We start from the raw sequence: 19,563 nt of genomic DNA, 5'->3' as shown, positions 1-19,563 counted from the left end.
GCTGCTGGAGTAATACGTTTGAGCAGATCTGTAGATCATATGCTGTTAATAATCTCCATTAAACGTCAATCACTTTTATGACTAAATTCACTGTTGTCAACCTGAAGTCTCCACGTGATCATGTGACTGAGGCCAGCACGCGGGAACAAGAACGATTCATTTTCTGCAACTATCTGCATATATCCGTATCTTATTTTTGTACTGTATATGTGATTACGTTTCGTGTCTGTACTTATTACTCTGGACAAAGTAAGCAAAGTTTTAGCATACAAGTAAATGCAAAGTGAACAATTTAAATGAATTTAGGAAGCTGCGCTGTACAGGTTTATATTAATCGTTCATTAATTATCTGATCTATTAATAGTTGTTGCTTAATGTGCATCGACTTAAAAGAAAACTTAATCGCGCTTCAAACGCGGATAGTGTAAAAAAAAAAAAAAAAAAAAAAAAAAAAGCCTACTCTTAAAGGAAAATAGTGTAGTATCCATTAAAGACACTTTTTTTTTTGTACAGGGTGATGTTGACTAATAAACTGCTGACCCTGGTGCTGGTGGTGCAGCCCAGCCGGGTGTTGTTGGGCATGAAGAAAAGAGGCTTTGGAGCTGGCAAATGGAATGGGTTTGGAGGGAAAGTCCAGCCAGGAGAGACTATAGAGCAGGCGGCCAGACGGTGAGCCTAACAGCCACGCTCGACTACACAGGGATGTTACTGATGCCAAAAAAAGTGTTGTTTTAGTTTCATTTATAGCTCTGTTAATATTTCATTTTAGTTTAGTTATTGAGATGCTGTCACTTTGTTCGTTTATTAAAGTATGCCTGTAAGTTTTAATTTATTTAGTTTTAGTAATAGTAATACTTCCAACTATTGCATCAAAATAATATTACAACTAGTGCTATCGTACGATTAATTAAATCTATTTAATGCTCTTTTATTTAGCAAAAATTAAATATAATATATTCTCACTAAGTGTAATAATTTTGTCCGGTATATTTACTGCAAAAATAAATGCTTTCACTCCAAATAATATTTAGTTGTAATTTCTTTTTCTTTTCTTTTTTAATTTGCCACTATCCTAGGTTTTATTTGTAAGAATTTTTTACTAATTTAAAACACAGTAAAATGTAATATGCTCCCTTATTCTTAATATATTTTAATATGTAATATATAAGTCAGAATAAGCACATTGTTTGCATTTTTTTATGAATATTGTTATACCTGAATGACAAAGTAACAATATTTTAATGAAACTTTGACATTTATTCACCAAAACCTTATTTTAAACTTTAAAAGTAAACACTTTATATACAATTAATGTGCTTTCTATGGACATAAAATCTTTAGTACATTTTTTTGATGCAGATATCTTAACGTCTTTTAAACCATTTACATAATATACGTATTCATACTGTGCATATTTATTATTTATATATAAATGCACACACATATATATTTTGAGTATTCATTTTGACAATATTTATAGTTATATACATTTATATTATAATATTTTATATTATATTTAATATAAACATTTTTAAATATATATTCATGTGTTTGTATTTACATATACATAAGTATACACACATATATTATGTGAACAAAAGCTTTTATTTTAGATGCGATTAATCGTTTAACAGCACTTATTATAACAAATATTTAAATGTACAAATATAATTTACAACAGCAAATTAAATGAGAATATATGGTTAATAAAATGGTGTTTAAACAAATATTTAGTTATTACAGGTCCAACACTGAATCATAGAAGATGTTTTCAGGTATAAAAGCATTAAGAATGGTTTTCTTTCTGCTCTCGAGAACCAAGATTTATTAATATAGATATTTTTGTATATTTTTTTTCTTACATAGAAACCACTATGCTTCACTTTAAAAAATAAAAAAAAGCTATTATGTTCTTTCAGTGTCTGTCTTGAAGCTACAGATCAAACCGTTTGAACTTTGTAACGCTGCTGAGAATGTTTTATATTATTTACTTGTCTGTAGAACTTAACAATGCTGTCAGCGATTGGCCGTGTTCAATCTTCCCTCCTCTTATTGGTTTCCCATCTAAAATAAAATAACATTTTATTTGACAGGGAGCTGCTAGAGGAAAGTGGCCTCACTGTTGACACCCTCCACAAGATTGGAAATATTAAATTTGAGTTTATTGGGGAAACAGAACTGCTGGATGTCCACATTTTTAGAGCGGACACCTATAAAGGAGAGCCAAGCGAATCAGAGGGTAATACAGCACCACATCACTTAATGATCCAGTTTGTGAGACACATGCCGAGACGGGAGGTCTAATAACGTGTCACCGAAGCGCTTTGTTTTCTCTTTCAGAGATGAGGCCACAGTGGTTTGACACGGATAAAATACCTTTCAGCCAGATGTGGGCAGATGATGTCCTGTGGTTCCCACTGATGCTTCAGAAAAAGAAGTTCTTGGGATATTTTAAATTCCACGGTCATGAAGTGATAGTGGAGCACAAGCTGGAGGAAGTGGAGGATGTGTGATTGGGGTTTGAATACCACGGATGAACACTGCCACTGTATCAGTGGAAATGATCCAGCTACGTGGTTTCATGGATGCTACGTGAAATCATGAGGTAGGATGGAATAAATGTCCTGCGGTTTGTATAAGCATACTTTTTTTTTGCAAGGATAAAGGTGTTATCTGTTAGTTCAGTGTTACTGGTTAAATTCATACATGTGTATATTCTGTTTTCTTTTTACCTCCTTCTTTGTCCATCATTACTGCAATGGTTGGTCTGTAGAGTACATCAAAACTCATACCTTTCTTATAAAGATGTTTCACATTTCTCCATCTGTCATCTGCTAAATATAATCCTGGAAAGTGCAGAATAAAACTAATTGTCTGTCTGAATATGTACACAAACTGAATGTAATGTAGGTGATAATAATTCTCAAAACATTTGTCCTCTGTGACCAGGAGGTGGCAGGATTGAATATGTATTGGAGTACAACAACAGTTTCCATTTCTTTAATGCCTCTCACCTAGTAGAAACATAAAGACATACAGTCAATAATAATAAGCTCTGTTTTGTAGAATGTTAAACAGTTAAGACAGCAACATGTGTGGTACGTGCATTATCCAGAAACAACAACTTTATGGTAAAAGTAAAATGTTTTTCACACACATGTTGAAGTATAATTCACTTGATCGCTGACTAGCGGTGAGAAAATTTCAGACCTTCACGATTTATTGAATGAAAACAGGTCTTTGGAGTATAGAGCAGCTAATAATAAGCAATTAATAACCATGCTCGTTGTATTTACTACTTAAAACGTTTCGAATCTCTGAAACAAAACAGAAAGTGTTTGCATGCATACACTACTGTTCAGAAGTTTGAATACCTCACGGGGAACGCTCAGCAAGAATACAGGTATACTATTCCTGCTCAAAATATTCATTCTTGTCATTGAGGGAAACATTTGTGCCGATTCAAGTTGACTTTATACTTTAATGAACGGGAAGTACAAAAGAACAGCATTTATTTGAAACAGGATCTTTAGTAATATAAATGTCTTCACTGTGACTTTTGCTAAATTACAATGTTTATTTCCTTCAAAAAATAAAATCTTGCTAAATCCAGACTGTTGAATGGTAGTGTAAATATTACTTACAAATAAAGATGAAATGTGAAAAAGCTGCAATCACAAGGAAGCGCAAGTCATAAGATTTAAAAACAGACAACCAGATCTGTCAGCTTAAACCACGAACAAGGAAGAATATGAAGTCTTTGCAACTAATAACATCATTTCTGCATATTTCCTGTGTTGCTGTGTATATTCGACTGACCACCGCTCTGGCTATTAGCTTCTCAGTTCATTTCTCTATATTGCACTAAACTAGCTATAAGTCATCTTTCTCTAAATGCACTGTTTTGTATAATCTAAAATTTCTCTTTCAGCTTTGCTTACATTTTAAAACAACAGCATCAGCTTTGCATACACTTAACATTAATACAGTGTTGTAGCATCTTTTCGCATTTCCTCAGCTTGTTCTCAACAGCATTAGCCTATTTTAAACATCAGTTTGTTCAAACTCTACAAAATGAAGGGCACTTTTCGACAGGTTTTAGGAACTGCCGCATAACACGTTCACACGTAAGCAGTTCCCCATAACTCTATGCAAGAAAGAATACTCCTGCTATTCAAAACAGGCTGGAGTTCATTTTCTTTCGATTCTGGAAGCACAGAAGGGAGGCTATTTTGGGCTGAGAGGCGGAGACTGTCCATTGCCGTCCCCAAAAAGACTTTTAAGCTTGGAATGAAGATCCTGCCACACCTCACCCATCTAGATCAGAGCAAAATAAGACACAACGGCAACCATTAGAAGGCTTCGTCAGGATCAAACTAACTTTGGCACACGTTAAAATGAATAGCTTTAACACAGAGACCGGTAAAAGATGAGCTCACCTCTTTATGTCCCTGCACCTGGGAGCTTACAAATGCCCCCAGGATGTGAGACGTAATGGGCAGGTATGTGAACATGAGCTGGCTCTCCTGGTGCAGGCAGAACAGGGAGAAGTAGTTACGCAGCTCCATGGCCTGGATGGCGTTTTCTTGCTGCGGCGAGTCAGAGATCATAGTGAGGTCACAGTGCGGTCGCATCTTCCCACCCTAACCTCCATCATCATCATCATCATCATTATCATTATCACAATGAGCCACCCAGCTGTTCAGAACCACTGGATTGTGACATGCTATTTGAAGGTTAGACAGATATGGGAAGTGCCTCGTATGATTTGGCATCGCATCAATATCACTTAAGAACGGGGGAGTGTTTCTCTTGTCCTCCATCTGGCCAGGGACTTTATGTTTTGTGTAGCAAAATTAAATTGATAAATCAAATGGATGCTTAAATGCTGAAAGTTTAGTCGGTGTATAAATGTGTAGATTTAACTAAATGAAATGGGCTGCCAAGAATTACTTGGTGGCTTATGCAATAATCTCAGTTTTTTTATCACTGTTTTATTACTATTTTAGTAATACTCTGTAATATTTCTCTTTTATATTTTGGAAAAAAAATCCCTTATTCTCACCTAGGTTGAATAAAAAAAAATAGTAAAAACGTAATACTGTGAAATATTATTATATTTTAAATAACAATATAAATGAATGTAATTTCCTTCCCGTGATGGCAAAGCTAAATCTTCAGCGGTTATTACTCTTATTGCACATGATTTTTTTATGGGAAAAATTGATACACATAAAAAGTTTAAAATAAAGCATTTATTTGAAATAGAAAGCTCTTAACATTAGAAATGTCTTTACTGTCGCTTTTGATCAATTAGTGTTATACCACAATTCCATAAAAGCGCTGAAACGGAAAATGATGTGTGTGATTTACTGAAAATATGCACATTAAAGAACACAGACGTAACATCTCATTTCCATATGGACCAGCGTAGAGCGGCACTACCTGCTTTAACAAATGGTTTTTTGGCCATTAAATAATGCCACAAATACTATTAAACTGAGCAAATCTCAGTAAACTGTCTTGCATGATTATTGTTTAAATATTCTCCGAAAGGGAAACTCTTACAAATGCATTTTCAATATCCAAAATATAACCGTCCATGCATTTTCAGTGCTAATTTCCTGCAGGGTGTTTTTAGTAAATCCTGACAGTAGTTTTTTAAAGTGAAACGAGGGCTTGCTGATAGTAAATCTGGTCTTATAAGTGTTTACTTCTTTAAATAAATAAATCTCACTCAGACCAAATAGTGGTGTATTACCGATATAATCAAACTCTGAACAAATGTAAACATTTAAGCCTAAATTAAATGTTTTTGTTTTAAGTACAATGTTTGTTTCCTTTTTAAATCCAGTCTTTCACAAACTTCCTCGCCCCCTTTTCATCCTCTCTACACCCAGTTGGAAAACCCAGGCCTAAACAAGATAAAAAAAGAGGCCTTCTACATCCTCTCCAAAGAGCCAGAGATCTTTGTTCAGATGCCTGGGGCATCCCCAGAGGGATTTTGAGGATACAAATCTTGCTCAAGGGCTTTGGTTTCAAGCCCTTCAGATCAATTTCACCTACTAAATTAAAAGGATGTTTCAGCGCCCCTCAACCCACATTTCCCCTCAGGTAATTCTCCCAGACAATGTGCTGTAGCTTTGTGTGTGTGAGGGTTGACCTGGACAATGCGGGACTCCAGCTGTTCGACAGAAACCTGTTCTTTAGGCTGAACCGTGGCACTCAGCATTTGTCTTTTCATGACACCGTACTTCTGCAGCGCGCGCTGGTGTTCGTGCAAGACCCCTTTCTCATGCCGTTCACATAAGTCCTGTATGACAGCACACATACACAAAATCTTACATGCCACGGCTCAGTGTTGATTTATATGTACTTTGAACTTTGGTGCTGATGTGGGTAACACAGGTTTGAATTCAGCTTGCAACAAATGCCAATTCTGTATCTCCTCTGTCTCCCCATTATTTCTTGTCCTCTCTATATAAACAGCAGATGAACATAGCTAAATTACAGCTCATTTGCTTTATTCTAAAAAAAAAAATAATTTAGGAAAAAAACAACAATCAAAAGGTTTGTAGTAATTACAATTTGTTGGAAAAATCTCATCCCCCTATTTATTTCATCAAAAACACAATAAAAACATTAATACTCTGAAATATTATTGCAACTTTAAATATACACTGCAATAAATACTGTAACAGTGTTCTATGTGAATACATTTTAAATTATAATTTATTCCTGTGATGTCACAGCTATATTTTCAGCATTACTCCACTCTTCAGTGTCTCGGGTTTCTTCAGAAATCTTTCTAATATGCCGATTTGCTTCTTAAAAACATTTCTTACTATCAATAACAGTTATTTTGACTGGTACTGTATTTACTGCATAATCAGCCCTAAAAGTCATATTTCAGTTTATTGCCTCTCAATGGGCAAAAAAGAAAAATGTTTCAGCTGTGGCTAAATGTTAAAGCACACACCCTAAATACTCACCCTGTACGACTGCAGCAAGTCCAGGAACAGATTCAGTTTTTCCACCACATCATCCTCCTCTCTTCTGCCCTGTATTAAATAAACAAATTAAATTCCTCTGTAGCAGTGTGCAGCCAGTTCAAGTGGTATGTGTGGGCAGCACAGTACCTGTTGGGCAGCTTTTTCAGACAGAAGTGAGAACTCAACAGAAAGCCCTTTGACTGAGCGTCTGAGAGCAGCCCAAGGACTCTTGCAGGATGCCAGGACAGGCACAGGTGACTCATCTGATCCTAAAGAACTGGAACGGAGAGAGAGACCAAACATGAAATCTATGGCAGGTAGTCACAAACATCTGACAATCAGGCTCTCTTAAAATACTACTCAAACAGCTAATGCTACTGCACCGTACCATAATTACAATCACCATCAAAGAAATAAAGCCTTTATTATATGATTATCTAGATTGTATCTCTGAAGGATTATTCATTTATTTATTTATGCCGCAAGGGGTAATGGGGGTAGTTAAGAGAAAAAAAAAATCAAAGGAGTATTGAAATAAATATATGTATAAATGTATGTATAAATAAATAATGTGAAGAATAATAAAAAATATATATATGTAAACCCATAGGTCTGCACCGCCACAACTTATACTCCCCCTGAGCGAGTCTCAAACCCAATTCTCTGGCATGGGAGGAGGGCGCTCTAACAAGGAGGCTAAAGGCCACGACCTCTAGCATCAGTCGCTCAGTGGAGTGAGGTTTATCTTGCACAGCACCTCCGTTACATATACATGACTTAAAGAGATCAGAACAGGTGGTAGAAAAAACTGGTTAGTACTAGTGAATTTTTGTACAGATAGAAATCTATAGCTGCCTTTTATATTTTAAACATTCTAAACTTTTTCTACATTCAAGACGTGGCTCTCTATATAGGCCTTTAAAGTCATAATTCAGTTTATTTCCTCTAAATGGTAAAAAAAAAAATTTTCTACATCTACCAGTACGTATGGCTGGGATCTTTCTTCTGGCTTTATATTTTGAGCGTTCTGATTTTATGTCTTTCACAGACATTGTGAGACAGTCGCTGCGATTGGCCACGATCGTTTCACGATGCAGTGTATCCTGCAATGTTTCTCAGGCTTACGACAGTGGTTCTGAACCTTTTTTAAATGACAGTACCAACTGTAATAATCGTAAATTCTAGTACTTTAAATGTGAAATCAGAATATTGCTTTAACTTATTCTGAAACATTTGAGGCCACCTTGGAAGTTGGCCTTGGTTTATGAGATACCACAAAGATTCAGGGAAAGCCCCCGGGATGAGCTGGTACCTGAGCTCCTTCCCAAACATCAGCAGATCTGTGGCGTTCTCCTTCGAGCGCTCGGCCATCCTCTCTGCCCTGTCCCGTAACTTCTGAAAACTGTTATGGATATTTTTGATGAGCTCTCTGCTGGCTGAAAACTGAGTTTGAATATCCACTGGAAGGTAATCCTGCAGGAGAAATCCCAATACAGCCAAGCAGTATTAATGATCAAATACTGCAATGAAAGGAAATATTATGACATTTCGACACAAACATACATTTTAACATTTAACATAAAACTGAAGCAAACCTTGGCCAGTGTTGCATATTTGCATGTCATGAACTCATCACCCAATTTTTTGCAAGCATCTCTAAGTTTAGTTTGGACATCCTGTGAGACATAAATATAGAAATTTGAAATGTCTATTAAGAATATAAAACAATTTATACATTTCTTTTTCTCAAGCCGGAACCGGCAAATCCAAAATACTTTTAAACGCACGTATCTTGCAATATAAAATATCATAATAATTCAATCCCATTTATATAGAACTTTAAATCAAGTGCAAAAAATCCCCACCGAGCCACTGAAGGTGAGGAATGTTTTCATAAGCTCATCCTCGGAGAAGACAGGATGTCGTGCCACAAGATTCAGAAACCTGCCCAGAGCTCGTCTCCGCCCTTCAATGAACTCTCGCTCTGACGTGGAGGTCAAGACTGCAGCGGGGCCAAAGAACAGAGAAAAGATTAAAGTTTTCCAGAAACAACGTGTAGTCCTCCCATTAATAAAACACAGCAAGGAACTTTTCTGGTACTCAGTTACTATGGAAGTACAAGTTGCTGAAATCTGCAGAAAAACAGAAGTTTCCTTTTTTTAAACCCTGGCATAGCTACGATTTTTTTTGGTTTCTAGAAATTAAATGCCACGCAGCACAGTCTAAGTGGGAAATGCACGAGACTGTAATCTACAGGTTTGAGATTTTAGAGTGAATAAATCAACGCCTTACCTCCTTTCAGTGCCCTTTTGGGAGGAAGTGCTGGCACGACTCTATAAGCATATCTCTGAAGCAGGAGCTCATGGAACACATCAAAATCACTGTATCGCCGATAGACTGATACTGTAAAGCGCTGAAAAAGGGCAAATAGAAGATAAACTAAACAACTGTAACTGTTGCAATCAATCAATATTTATATTTTTGCATTATTACTTTTTAAATAAAAAAAATTATACTTATAATTTATTACTTATAACTTATAATACTTTTTTGCCAAATACAATTTTTAACCCTCTCTTCCTTCTATAACAGTGTCTTTGCAAAGTCAAGCTATTTTATTTTTCATCAAGTGATCAAGGAAAACCATTCCTCATAACATGAAGCAGACTCCTGGTCCTTGCACGTGTATCTTGGCTAAATTTAAAAAAGGTAATGCTAAAGTGGGCCATATTTCAACTACATATGGAGAGAAGTAATTGTTTTGTTTGTTTGTTTGTGCACCATGGCACAGCAACAATGACTCAGCTAATGGTTAATGATATATAGTTTGGGTTTTTTGCTCACCAAAGACAGAAAAACACTTGTGAAACATGCCTTTTAAGAGAATAGTTCCCTTAAAAATTAAAATTTGCTAAAAAAAAGGACTTTTAGGCCATCCAAGGTGTAGCTGAGTTTGCGATTTGGAGAAAGTAAACATTGTATCACTTGCTCAGCAATGGATTTGACCAACAGAAAAGACAATATGAGTTGTTCCACTGGAAAAAGCAATACACAGATATATAACTCCTATTTTTGCCAGAAGCAACAGCTAGAAGTTGAAAACAACTTTACGATGGCTTAATTGCGGATTACTGTCATGTCCTTGTCCACTGAAAAGACTCTCATTTTAACGGCACCCATTCACTGCAGAGGATCCATTTGTGAGCAAGTCATGCAATGCTAAATTTCTGTGAAGAAATAAACTCAGCTACTTGTTAGATAACTGAAGGGTTGATATTATTAGCACTTTTTTACTTTTGGGATGAACTTTTAATGCTGGCTTAAGTCACTCACCTCACTGGTGACCTGATACTCCACGTGTTTAAGAAACAGCCCCTTCTTCTCAGGAATGAGCTCGACTTTGATGGTGTTCTTCTTTAACAGCTCTTCCAGAGTCAAAGTCAAGTTCAAAGGACTCTCCTGAACCGTCTGCATCTTCAGACTCTGAAGCTCCTTCGGCTCTCCCAGCTGAGGCTTCGGGAACTCTTAAAAAACGTATATCAGTTACTGTACTGTATTTAAAGAGGTCTGACAGCCGGGTGTGACTGACTAAACGTTACATGTGGGTGATGATCACAGTGTCATACTTAACTTTCAATGAGATAAAGAAGAAGATTACTTTCTTTCTATCCCTGTTCCAAGTCTTTGCCAAAACGGCAAAGAGCTGTGCAGCACACAATGTTATTTTTCTGTGAATTTCTGTGGTTTGTGTTTCCAATTTAGAAACAAAAATCTGGAAAATGGGAAAAAACAACCTGACCCAGCAAAACATTGCCTCAGCAAGCATATTCAACCCGGGATCTTTGCTTTTGTTTAGTGGAATGCAAAAGAAAAAAAATGTTTTTTGGTCATTCCAAAGAGAGATATGCATTTGGCATGCAGTTGACGGGAAACTTGCTCTTGCTTAGAGGAAAAAACAGGAAACATCACTATTAAAGTGCACAGTCAACTGTCATACTGACAGCACCTGAAATAACACAAGAGGCCTGTACTGAATTTAACTCTTCAGAGCTCTTATATGAATCATATGTCGCGAAAACACACCATTGCACAACCTATCCAACAAAATCATAGGCCTGAGGAATGTAATGCATGTATGCCATATAAAACAGGGTGAGGACACCTTAGGATTCAAAAGTGCACATTTTTTTCTTAGAAATGTTGAAAAAGCAATAAAATCTTTTTACATATTAAGCTCTGCTCTTGCGCAAATCACTGCAATGCAGCTTAAATGTAATTCAGTCGGGACAGCACGTAAGAGGCAATTTAATATCACATGACGTGGAAAAAAAGACCAATTTTTATGGGGACCTACCTGGGCTGACATTTGATCAAGCTACACATTTACCACAGTCAGCTGAGGGACAGATATGCTTATGCTTACCTTGTATGAAATTCTCCAGCAGTTTAGGACTTGGTGGTTTTCCTTGTTGAGCAAGCGCAATGAGAGCCAAGCCTTTATACAGCGAGACTTTACTTAAGAACCCATCTCCACCGTTTACATGTTCTGCTATCTAAAATCCAGACAAGATACCTTTCAGCCAGTGCAGAATAAGTTCCACAAGAACCCCGTATGTGTATGTATGTATGTACGTATATATCCTAGCGCGAGTCTCACCTGGTTTTGAAGGGTGATGGAGAGAGATGTTCTGCTGAGAACTCTCTGGAATACACCGACAGGGACTCGTTCATCAGCTCTGGAGCAGATGGCTTGATGTACTTCACGATAGTATGAAGGGACAGATCCTACGTTCAAAAGACAATACGCTTAGTATTGAACTGACTTGGAATAGGCGACTGGGAACATTTCGATTTTGTTACTGTATTGCACACTGAAATAATCAAACTGACTGAAGACAGAATATAGATTAATTGTGAAGTATAGTACGTCTCGGCAAAAAAAAAATTGGCTTTTGTGTTTTCGTTCGAATCCAATGACAATTTTTCCTTTGCGGAGTAAATGATGGTTTAAATCAGACTTGCATAATCACTGCGCGCATAATCATAACTATCTGTTCTGTTCTGCCCAGCTCACTCCAAAAATGGATAAAATGGTCTCAAAGGTTTAAATTATTTTATAGGATACATACTATATGGACACATCAGCTTTAAAATATCAACTAGTTTTGACTTGTCGGTCTGGAAAACCTAATTGACAGGTAATGTATAGTCACTAAACAGGTGAAACCAGAGATACAACAGATGAAGAGAAACGTTAGCGCATAACTCGCGTTAAGTTAAAACGACTAAAGATATGTAAAACGCCACCAGAGAAATTGTGAAGAAAAGAAACTCGCAGACAAAAGCCAGCACAAAAGTTAAACGAATAAACCTCACGGCAAAACATTATCTGAAACTGTGCGATGTTTCGCTTAAATGCCTGTACTTCGTCTTCCTTACCTTCATTGATGTCCGCTGCCATAGTTTATATGTCATGTGAGCGCGATGGCACTTCCATGTGATTTCCTGCAGAAAAGAGCAGGAATGTCCCTCTCCTTAAAGTTGTAGTGATGTGGAAATACATGGTACAGTGTGACAGTGGGAGGAGCCTCGGGTTCAGCAGGCTCTTTGAGGACAAACACATATTTATATGACATTATAGACTGGTTTTAGATGATTGGAATGTTTTTCACTCAGGTTAGAAGGTGATTCACTCAGAGATGTGATCTGTTAACTAATATAGCTTACAAGGCATGGCAAAATAAAACAAAAACAATTCCACATTTACTAAACTGACGTGCTATATTGTATAGATTTACCTTTACAATAAGTAAATTTGACATTGAATTACCTTCACCGTTTGCACTGGTGTAGTTTCTTGCATATGCTATTGTTTTGCCTACTATAGTAACTAATCCAGAAAATAATGACTATGCATGAGGGGAAGAAAAGTGGTGTGCCCGTCGCATTGTGAAGGTCTATGAAACCTCTGATAACTTTGCATTGTTCCTCTTTTAATCAAAATAATTTTCTGTTGAAGTCAAAACAACAAAATCTGGACTAAATCCAATTTAACTTTAGGGAACTGAAATAACAGTGGTGAAGAATTATAAAGTATTCATCTGACCAAGATCTTATTTTTATTTATTATTTTTTTTTTTGACTAAAATCAGTTTTAAGGTCTTTGAATGCATCAGTGAATGTGTTGTAAAACATTTTTGATAAAGCTGATATCAGATAGTTAATTTGTGAATTGATTAGTGAAAAAACCTTTAAGAATCATTTCTTGAGACCTAAATACGTTTTTTATATTCACATTGAATTAACATTTACAGTAAGTTGTGAACAGCTCAGTATGTTGTTGACTTTTTACCATATTAGATCTGTCAAGCATAAAAGATCAAAATGATCAAAAAGATGAAGATGACTCGCACATCTTTGCTCAAAGCCAGTGCCACTACAGTGAAATGAATCTGAAAAGGCATGTTGCTTATTACCAAATTGACTAAGACGGGGTACCAGTTTTTGGTTGTGACACTAAAATGATGCCATTATGTGAGTAACTTTTATCATTAAAAATAGGAAATGATGATTATATGAAAGTGTAACGATACAAAAAGGGTTTTTCTGTAAGGGGTAGGGATGGAAAATATTGTTTGGTTAGTATAAAAGTAACAAAAGTCTACGGAAAGTCCCTACGATTCACAAAAACAAACATGTGTTTTAGAGTATATCTGAAGGGCCAAACATTAATAATGTTTAATAATAATTAATAATAATTAACCATGTTAAATTAAACCTACTCCAATTAGACTTTTCTTTCTCCATCCTGGCATATATTTGAATGTATTTTCATTCTTTTGCAAATTAAATGTTCTGTTCAGTTCAATAGCAGAAACCATCACACAGTTTTAGGTTTCATTTAGACTTGTTTTGTGAAAGTGCGTTCACTGTCTAAGACATTTCAGATATTCATTTATAGTGCATTGAATGGGTAACAAACCAGCGAACCCAAAATTGCTTAGGTCAGAATTCCTTAAGCCTTTGGTCAAAGTTCATTTTTGTGGTAGTTTCTCTCTATGACCACTTGCATTAATGGGGTCAGGTTCAGTTCAATAAAATTACATTACATCAGGTCGTCCTTTCAAAACAAAAACTAGTTGCATTGTTGTTAAAATATTTGGTTTGGCTGAAAAAATGTGCATTCATTTCGTAGACTGATTCCCCAGAATGTTTTCAACATAATGTTGCCAGCATAATATTTTCCATGTACTTAATCTATTGTCGTAAACTGTGTTTTTAAAGTGTTTATTAAGTCTTCTTCATCTGAAATTTAATTTAATATAGGTTGTTTCCCCTTTTTTTAACTCTCTATCCATAAAACCGCTACTGTCCCGTCATGGCCTATTACATAGAGAGTTGTACCTAAAACCCAAAGGTTGCAGGTTTGAGTCTCAGGTCTGGCATATATTCCTAAATCCTGTACTAAAGTAAGTCACAACCTATATTATGGTGTCCCATGCACTTTAATTTATATTTCAGATGAAAAAATGCAAGTAATTTTAATAAATAATACTGTATTTTCTTGTAAACATACTCCAATATTGTTTGTTTTATTTGCAATAAATACATTAAAATAATAGTGTATTAAATTTATTTACTGAGGAAAAACATTTTAACCTAAAACCTAATTTTAACCCATTTTAACTTAAAATCATTTGATTTGTTTTTATTAATTTTAGATTTTTATGAAGAAATATTCAGTGATTTCAGGATTTTCTGTTACCCCAAAGCATTGTGACTGTGAAAAATCATCACATTTGTACCTATAAAATGAACGCAACCCATTGATTTAATTTTGTATAAAGATTGTATAAACTTTTTATTTTAAAAATACGTAATATGGGCGTGTAGTGTTGTGTCTGAGCACTAGATGTCAGCATTTTCAACAGTTGTCTGGTGCCCCGCTAAACCCTCGCTATCTCGGCGTGAGTTTGTTGCGGTGGCATCGGGGCTCGTAGCTTGATTGCTCCTCGCTCGCTCACGCTGGATTAGAGATCATCTCGCCGAGTTTTGTCGGCGGGGAGGAGTCGCGTGGCGTCCACTAACCCACACACGGACATCTCGACTTCGCAAACACCTTCCCCGGTCATTTAGGACTAATAAGGACAAAAGGACGGAGGAGTTCCACCGTGGGAATGACGGAGCCGCAGACAAACGCTTGGCACTAATCTCGGCCAATGACTGACATCAAGCCAGGGAGATACATCTTATAACCGGCTGGCGTTGAGAGCAGCCTAAGGACTGGGGCTCGGGTCTCGAAAGGATTCGGCTCTGAATGCTTGTGTATCTCAGGGTTTATTGTGTGCACGCGTGTAGTTTTAGCCTACCCAAACAATAGGCAGTTTGAAAAGGGGAAGTAGGAGCTTGTAATACACTCTTCCTCTGCGTTTGCCAGCCGGTAGGCATATGAAAGCTGAAGTCAGTTTATACAGCTGGCTTTAAATAATTAGCCATTTTTAAACCTTCGTTTTACTTAACGGTCAGCTTTCGGTTTGTCTCCAGGGACGCCAGACGCGTTAAACAACTAACGTCGTTTTTCGCTCCGTATCGCTATGGATGAAGGACGATAGATGTTTGTTTTCCGGGGAAGAGCAGCTTAATGTGTGACTTTATAGTCTAATGGTATTGTTTAAGCACTGACAGAAGTTTTAAACTTCCTGCTTTAGTTTCTCTCGGCTCGGGGTGTTATTGTCATAAAGATTATGGCAGCCGTTGTGAATTACTCTCCTCCGTGGTGGGTTAACCTTCTCCACAGACTGCCTCACTTTAATTTGCAATTTGAACAAACCAGCAGTGATTTTCGACCGGAGGACTCGTCTTATCAGCAGGTGAGTCTATGCATTACAGTAACGCTTGATACAGCAACACGTGTAGATGAAACGCTGTTCGGTAAAATTAAATGGTTTGTGTTGAAAAGTCAGTGATACCGATTAAAACACAGTCTAAGCAGTTAAAGTCGTTCTAAGAGTGCTTTTATTCTCCTTATACTCTGGTAGTCGTGCTGATATTCATATAACGTGATGTCTAAGTGACTTTTATTTAACCTTACCTTTTGTTTAAGACATACATTGACCCAGTTAGCTCATATATTTCTCATCGGCCAACTAAATTGGTTACAAAAGTAGCCAAAGCATCAATGTTCGTTTGTCACTTTGCAAAACTGGACTGGAGTAGCATTTGTGCCTAGATGTTCCTTCTTTTAGTCAGAGTCATATAATCATTCCAGATTTTCCATCTGTGGCTTTCCAGCACATTAGTGAACATTTGCGTTCAAGTCATGTTGAAAAGGTTGTATTTATTATTCTAAAATACTCAGTGGCTTAAAGGGTTAGATCAGCCAAAAGTGAAAATTCTGTCATTAATTGCTAACCCTCGTGTTATTTCACACACACAAGACCTGCTTTCATCTTCAGAACACAAATTAACATTTTTGACGAAATCTAGTCCTTTCCTGACCCTGCATAGACGGCATCATTACTACCATTGCCAAGTCCCTGAATAGTAGTATCGGTCTACAATAATACTTTTTGTGTGCAGACAAAATATCAATGATGCCTTTCTTCTATTCCATGTCAGTCTTCGATTCACATTCATACGAGTACCACAACATGCCAAAATATTCTTATACTCTTATAAAATTGCTATTGAACAACTGATGTCGCATAGACTGCTTTAATGATGTCCTTACTGCTATTTTGGGCCTTGAAGATTTTCATTGCATTGCTGTCTATGCTGGGTCAGAAAGCTCTCTGACTTCATCAAAAATATCTTAATTTGTCTTTTGAGGATGAACGAAGGTCATGAGGGTGAGTTATTAACTACAGAATATTAATTTTTGTGTGTACTAACCCTTTAAATCCTTGAAAACATACTATATACAACACACAAATGTACTTTTTAAATATTAACTGCCCAGGAGGACTGAAAAACACTAACCAAACTATATTCACCTTTTTGTCCATTGAGTTAAAGCATTAGAACAAACAATGGTTTCAGTAGTTAGTGGGTGCTTATCTCTTAAAGGGATTATGCAGATCTTATTATGTCCACATTTCTTTGTGCCATAAAGTGGTAGTAACTATAGTTCAATCTATATTATAAATTAGTTCTTATTATTGCATCTCTCTGATGCTGAATACACTCAGGCATGGCTGGCGAAGGTAGAAAGTAGGCTTCCGAGCACCCTTTCAACTACTTGGCAGTAGTCTTTCATCATAGGGACGACAGATGGCCTAAATACAAGCCAGGAGTGCCATAAGCCTGGTGACAATACCTCTAATCAAAGCTCCTTAAATCAAGTTCGTCTTCACTGTTGTTCGCTTCATGGAGTATTGGGTGGCATTAGTTGGTAACTTGGAATACATATGTAAAGAAGTCGTGATTGTGTGCTTGGCCATCAACATCAACGTGATGCAAATGGCAAGTTTTAAATGACACATTCTGTCATTTGCAATACAGTTCCAGAACCGAAGGAACATAATCATAATTTGTTGCACCTATAATTATTTAAGGTGGTCTCGTAGTAATGTGATGTCTTATAGGTGGTCAGTGTTTTGGATCAAGGTGCTTACTTAAACGGTTTTATCTTTTTGCATCCACTATATATCATCTTAACACCCTTTAAAGAATGTAAACAAAATGTAGGTTCAGCTTATGTTTTAGCTGCGGTGTGTGTTCACATGATGATGAGAATCACTTCTCTTTTAGCTGGAAGTGTCGAGGAACTAGATCAAGGTGAGAACGAGTGGATTAATTTAGAAACGGCAGTAGCAACCTTAATGTTCAATCCCGGCTGGTCTTCTAGCTTATAGTTCTTGGAAATCATGCATGCACAGAAATGTAAAAGTTGCTTGAGAAAGCAGCTGAGATGGAGAGCAGAGGTGAAGGCAGAGGATTCAGTGTGTCTGGGTCATAAAGCCCAGAATAGTCTGTCAAACTGTCAGCTGGTTGAAAACGTTTTACCGGTGGCTTTTTCGAAGCATCAGCACTGGAAGAATGTCTTAAAACAGCATGGCAGAAGCAAGCTAAAGCACACGATGAAGCAATTTTCTGTTTTTACAGTTGTTAGGGATCTAACCTTTTCTTGACAGATGCTACTGACATCAGGTACATATAGAATTACAGACAACTGTACTTGAAGTGTCTAGAAGCCCCTCTGCCTGCATGGTTGGAGAGGAAGGCCAAAAACAGCAGTTTTTGCTCTATAGTTTTTAAAGTAAAGAGTACCATTTGCAGTCATGCATTCTTTTTTTTTTTTTTTTTGTTAAAGTAAATAAGATGACAATTTTGTATTATAAAAAATTATTACTTTAAGAACATTATCATATTTCTTGGATGTGGTACTGACACCGTATCCGATAAAATACACAGGATGCTTGAAGATTGTATTAGCAGCCTGTTCTGCGTAGCATTTGTCTTGGAGTCAAAGCGCACAGAGTGAATGATAACAGACAGCACAGCTGAGGATGGGGGAGGGAGACAGAGAGAGAGACACCTGCTGTCCATTGAATGGCGCTTGTTCACAGGATTGGAATTAACTAGAAATGTCATCTCGTTTGGCCACTAGTTGAGGGGTTAAGCTCACTCCTGATGTCCCACTTGGGGTTTCCTTGATGCGCTTATCTGTGAACTTTGTCCTACTTTTAATTTCAGCTCAGTAGTTTTACTTTTGATGGTCTGTTTCCATTAAAAAGAACAAAGACAGCCTCTCTTTTAACACCAAATCATTATTTATTGATGGCGCTGCCTAAATCTTCAGTTGTTGGGGACTGCTTGTAGCAGGGAGTGAGATGACAGGTTGTTAATGTTGCTCTGCAGACTGTTTCAAGAAACGTGAAATTGGCCAGCTAATGTACTAAAGAAAGTTTGGGTAATGAGTCCTTTAGCACAGGTGTTACTGGCCTTAAAGTGGTGTGTTTCTCGAAAGATAGGATTTGACAGTGTTATTAACTTAAAATTTTTGATCAATTTAATCTTTAAGAAAAACAATAATAAAATAAATTGGCGTTATAAGCGCAGTTAAATATTCAGTTTATCAATTAATAATGATAAATTAAAAATAATTCATATATTAACCCTTTTGAAATCTTTGTGGCCAACTCAAGTAGATTGTATCGATGTCTAAAATTGTAGCTGAACTTCACCCTTTTCCATCCCTACACGCTTCTCATTGGCTACCAATGGGTATTGCATCGAGAAAAGCATGTCTCATGTTTACAAAGGCCAGGACTGTGGGAGTTTGGGCAGTGCTTCTCACGAATCGGCGTGGATGAAAGCCAAGCTGTGAAGGGGAGGTCCAGTCAGCACGGTGATGGATGAGACTGGAGCTCTGGGTTTGTTTGGGTGAGGAGTACAGACCTGCTAGCAGATGAGGAAGGCACACAAAGCTGACTTGAGTGTGTCGCCACCATGAGTTGATTTAATCTGAATGATGTTGTTTGGGAAATCTCCTATAAATAAGTATTTTTTTTAGTAATAGATTTAATATTTGCAAACATTATCTGGTGTAATTTGATGTTTATTTATGAAT

At 36.8% G+C, this 19,563-nt stretch overlaps 3 protein-coding genes across 5 annotated transcripts in view; 2 read left to right on the top strand and 1 right to left on the bottom strand.

Annotated features, from left to right (window-relative positions):
- The first annotated feature begins 47 nt into the window (after nt 1-47).
- Nucleotides 48-3,614, top strand: nudt1 (nudix (nucleoside diphosphate linked moiety X)-type motif 1). Of its 2 annotated transcripts, none has more exons than XM_043235308.1 (4): nt 48-185; nt 514-669; nt 2,094-2,239; nt 2,341-3,614. In XM_043235308.1, the coding sequence occupies exons 2-4, from the start codon at nt 518-520 to the stop codon at nt 2,511-2,513; spliced, it is 471 nt and encodes a 156-aa protein (XP_043091243.1). In that variant the 5' UTR covers nt 48-185; nt 514-517; the 3' UTR covers nt 2,514-3,614. The 2 variants fall into 2 exon arrangements, with proteins under 2 accessions (XP_043091243.1, XP_043091242.1); XM_043235307.1 differs by having other exon boundaries at nt 90-249.
- Nucleotides 2,986-12,575, bottom strand: snx8a (sorting nexin 8a). The gene is made up of 13 exons (XM_043235305.1): nt 12,432-12,575; nt 11,650-11,777; nt 11,416-11,545; nt 10,326-10,516; nt 9,285-9,405; nt 8,858-8,994; nt 8,588-8,668; nt 8,305-8,465; nt 7,140-7,269; nt 6,993-7,061; nt 6,164-6,313; nt 4,440-4,589; nt 2,986-4,317 (listed from the first exon to the last, which is right to left on the bottom strand). Exons 1-13 carry the CDS (start codon nt 12,451-12,453, stop codon nt 4,228-4,230), a joined length of 1,560 nt encoding a protein of 519 aa, XP_043091240.1. The 5' UTR covers nt 12,454-12,575; the 3' UTR covers nt 2,986-4,227.
- A 2,379-nt stretch (nt 12,576-14,954) lies between these two features.
- The window catches only part of ttyh3a (tweety family member 3a), a 49,112-nt gene continuing 44,503 nt past the window's right edge, over nt 14,955-19,563 (top strand). The window contains exon 1 of one of the 2 annotated variants that reach the window (XM_043233724.1): nt 14,955-15,862. In XM_043233724.1, the coding sequence (XP_043089659.1) occupies nt 15,737-15,862 (126 nt within the window). In that variant the 5' untranslated portion in view covers nt 14,955-15,736. The remainder of the gene's footprint in view (nt 15,863-19,563) is intronic. The other variant, XM_043233725.1, reaches the window with a different exon arrangement.

Source organism: Puntigrus tetrazona, chromosome 3 (genome assembly GCF_018831695.1).
Source record: "Puntigrus tetrazona isolate hp1 chromosome 3, ASM1883169v1, whole genome shotgun sequence".
NCBI lineage: Eukaryota > Metazoa > Chordata > Actinopteri > Cypriniformes > Cyprinidae > Puntigrus > Puntigrus tetrazona.
Note: the sequence above shows the minus strand (reverse complement) of the source record. Positions and strands in the feature narration are given on the sequence as shown.

Excerpts from the sequence above, each read along its gene's own strand:
- nudt1 (XM_043235308.1), top strand. The coding sequence starts at position 518 with ATGTTGACTAATAAACTGCTGACCCTGGTGCTGGTGGTGCAGCCCAGC. Across the intron at positions 670-2,093 it reads ATAGAGCAGGCGGCCAGACG|GGAGCTGCTAGAGGAAAGTG; the intron begins GTGAGCCTAACA and ends TTTATTTGACAG. Across the intron at positions 2,240-2,340 it reads AGAGCCAAGCGAATCAGAGG|AGATGAGGCCACAGTGGTTT; the intron begins GTAATACAGCAC and ends TTTCTCTTTCAG.
- snx8a (XM_043235305.1), bottom strand. The coding sequence starts at position 12,453 with ATGGCAGCGGACATCAATGAAG. Across the intron at positions 10,517-11,415 it reads GCTGGAGAATTTCATACAAG|AGTTCCCGAAGCCTCAGCTG; the intron begins GTAAGCATAAGC and ends ACGTTTTTTAAG. Across the intron at positions 7,270-8,304 it reads ATGTTTGGGAAGGAGCTCAG|TTCTTTAGGATCAGATGAGT; the intron begins GTACCAGCTCAT and ends TCTCCGTTCCAG.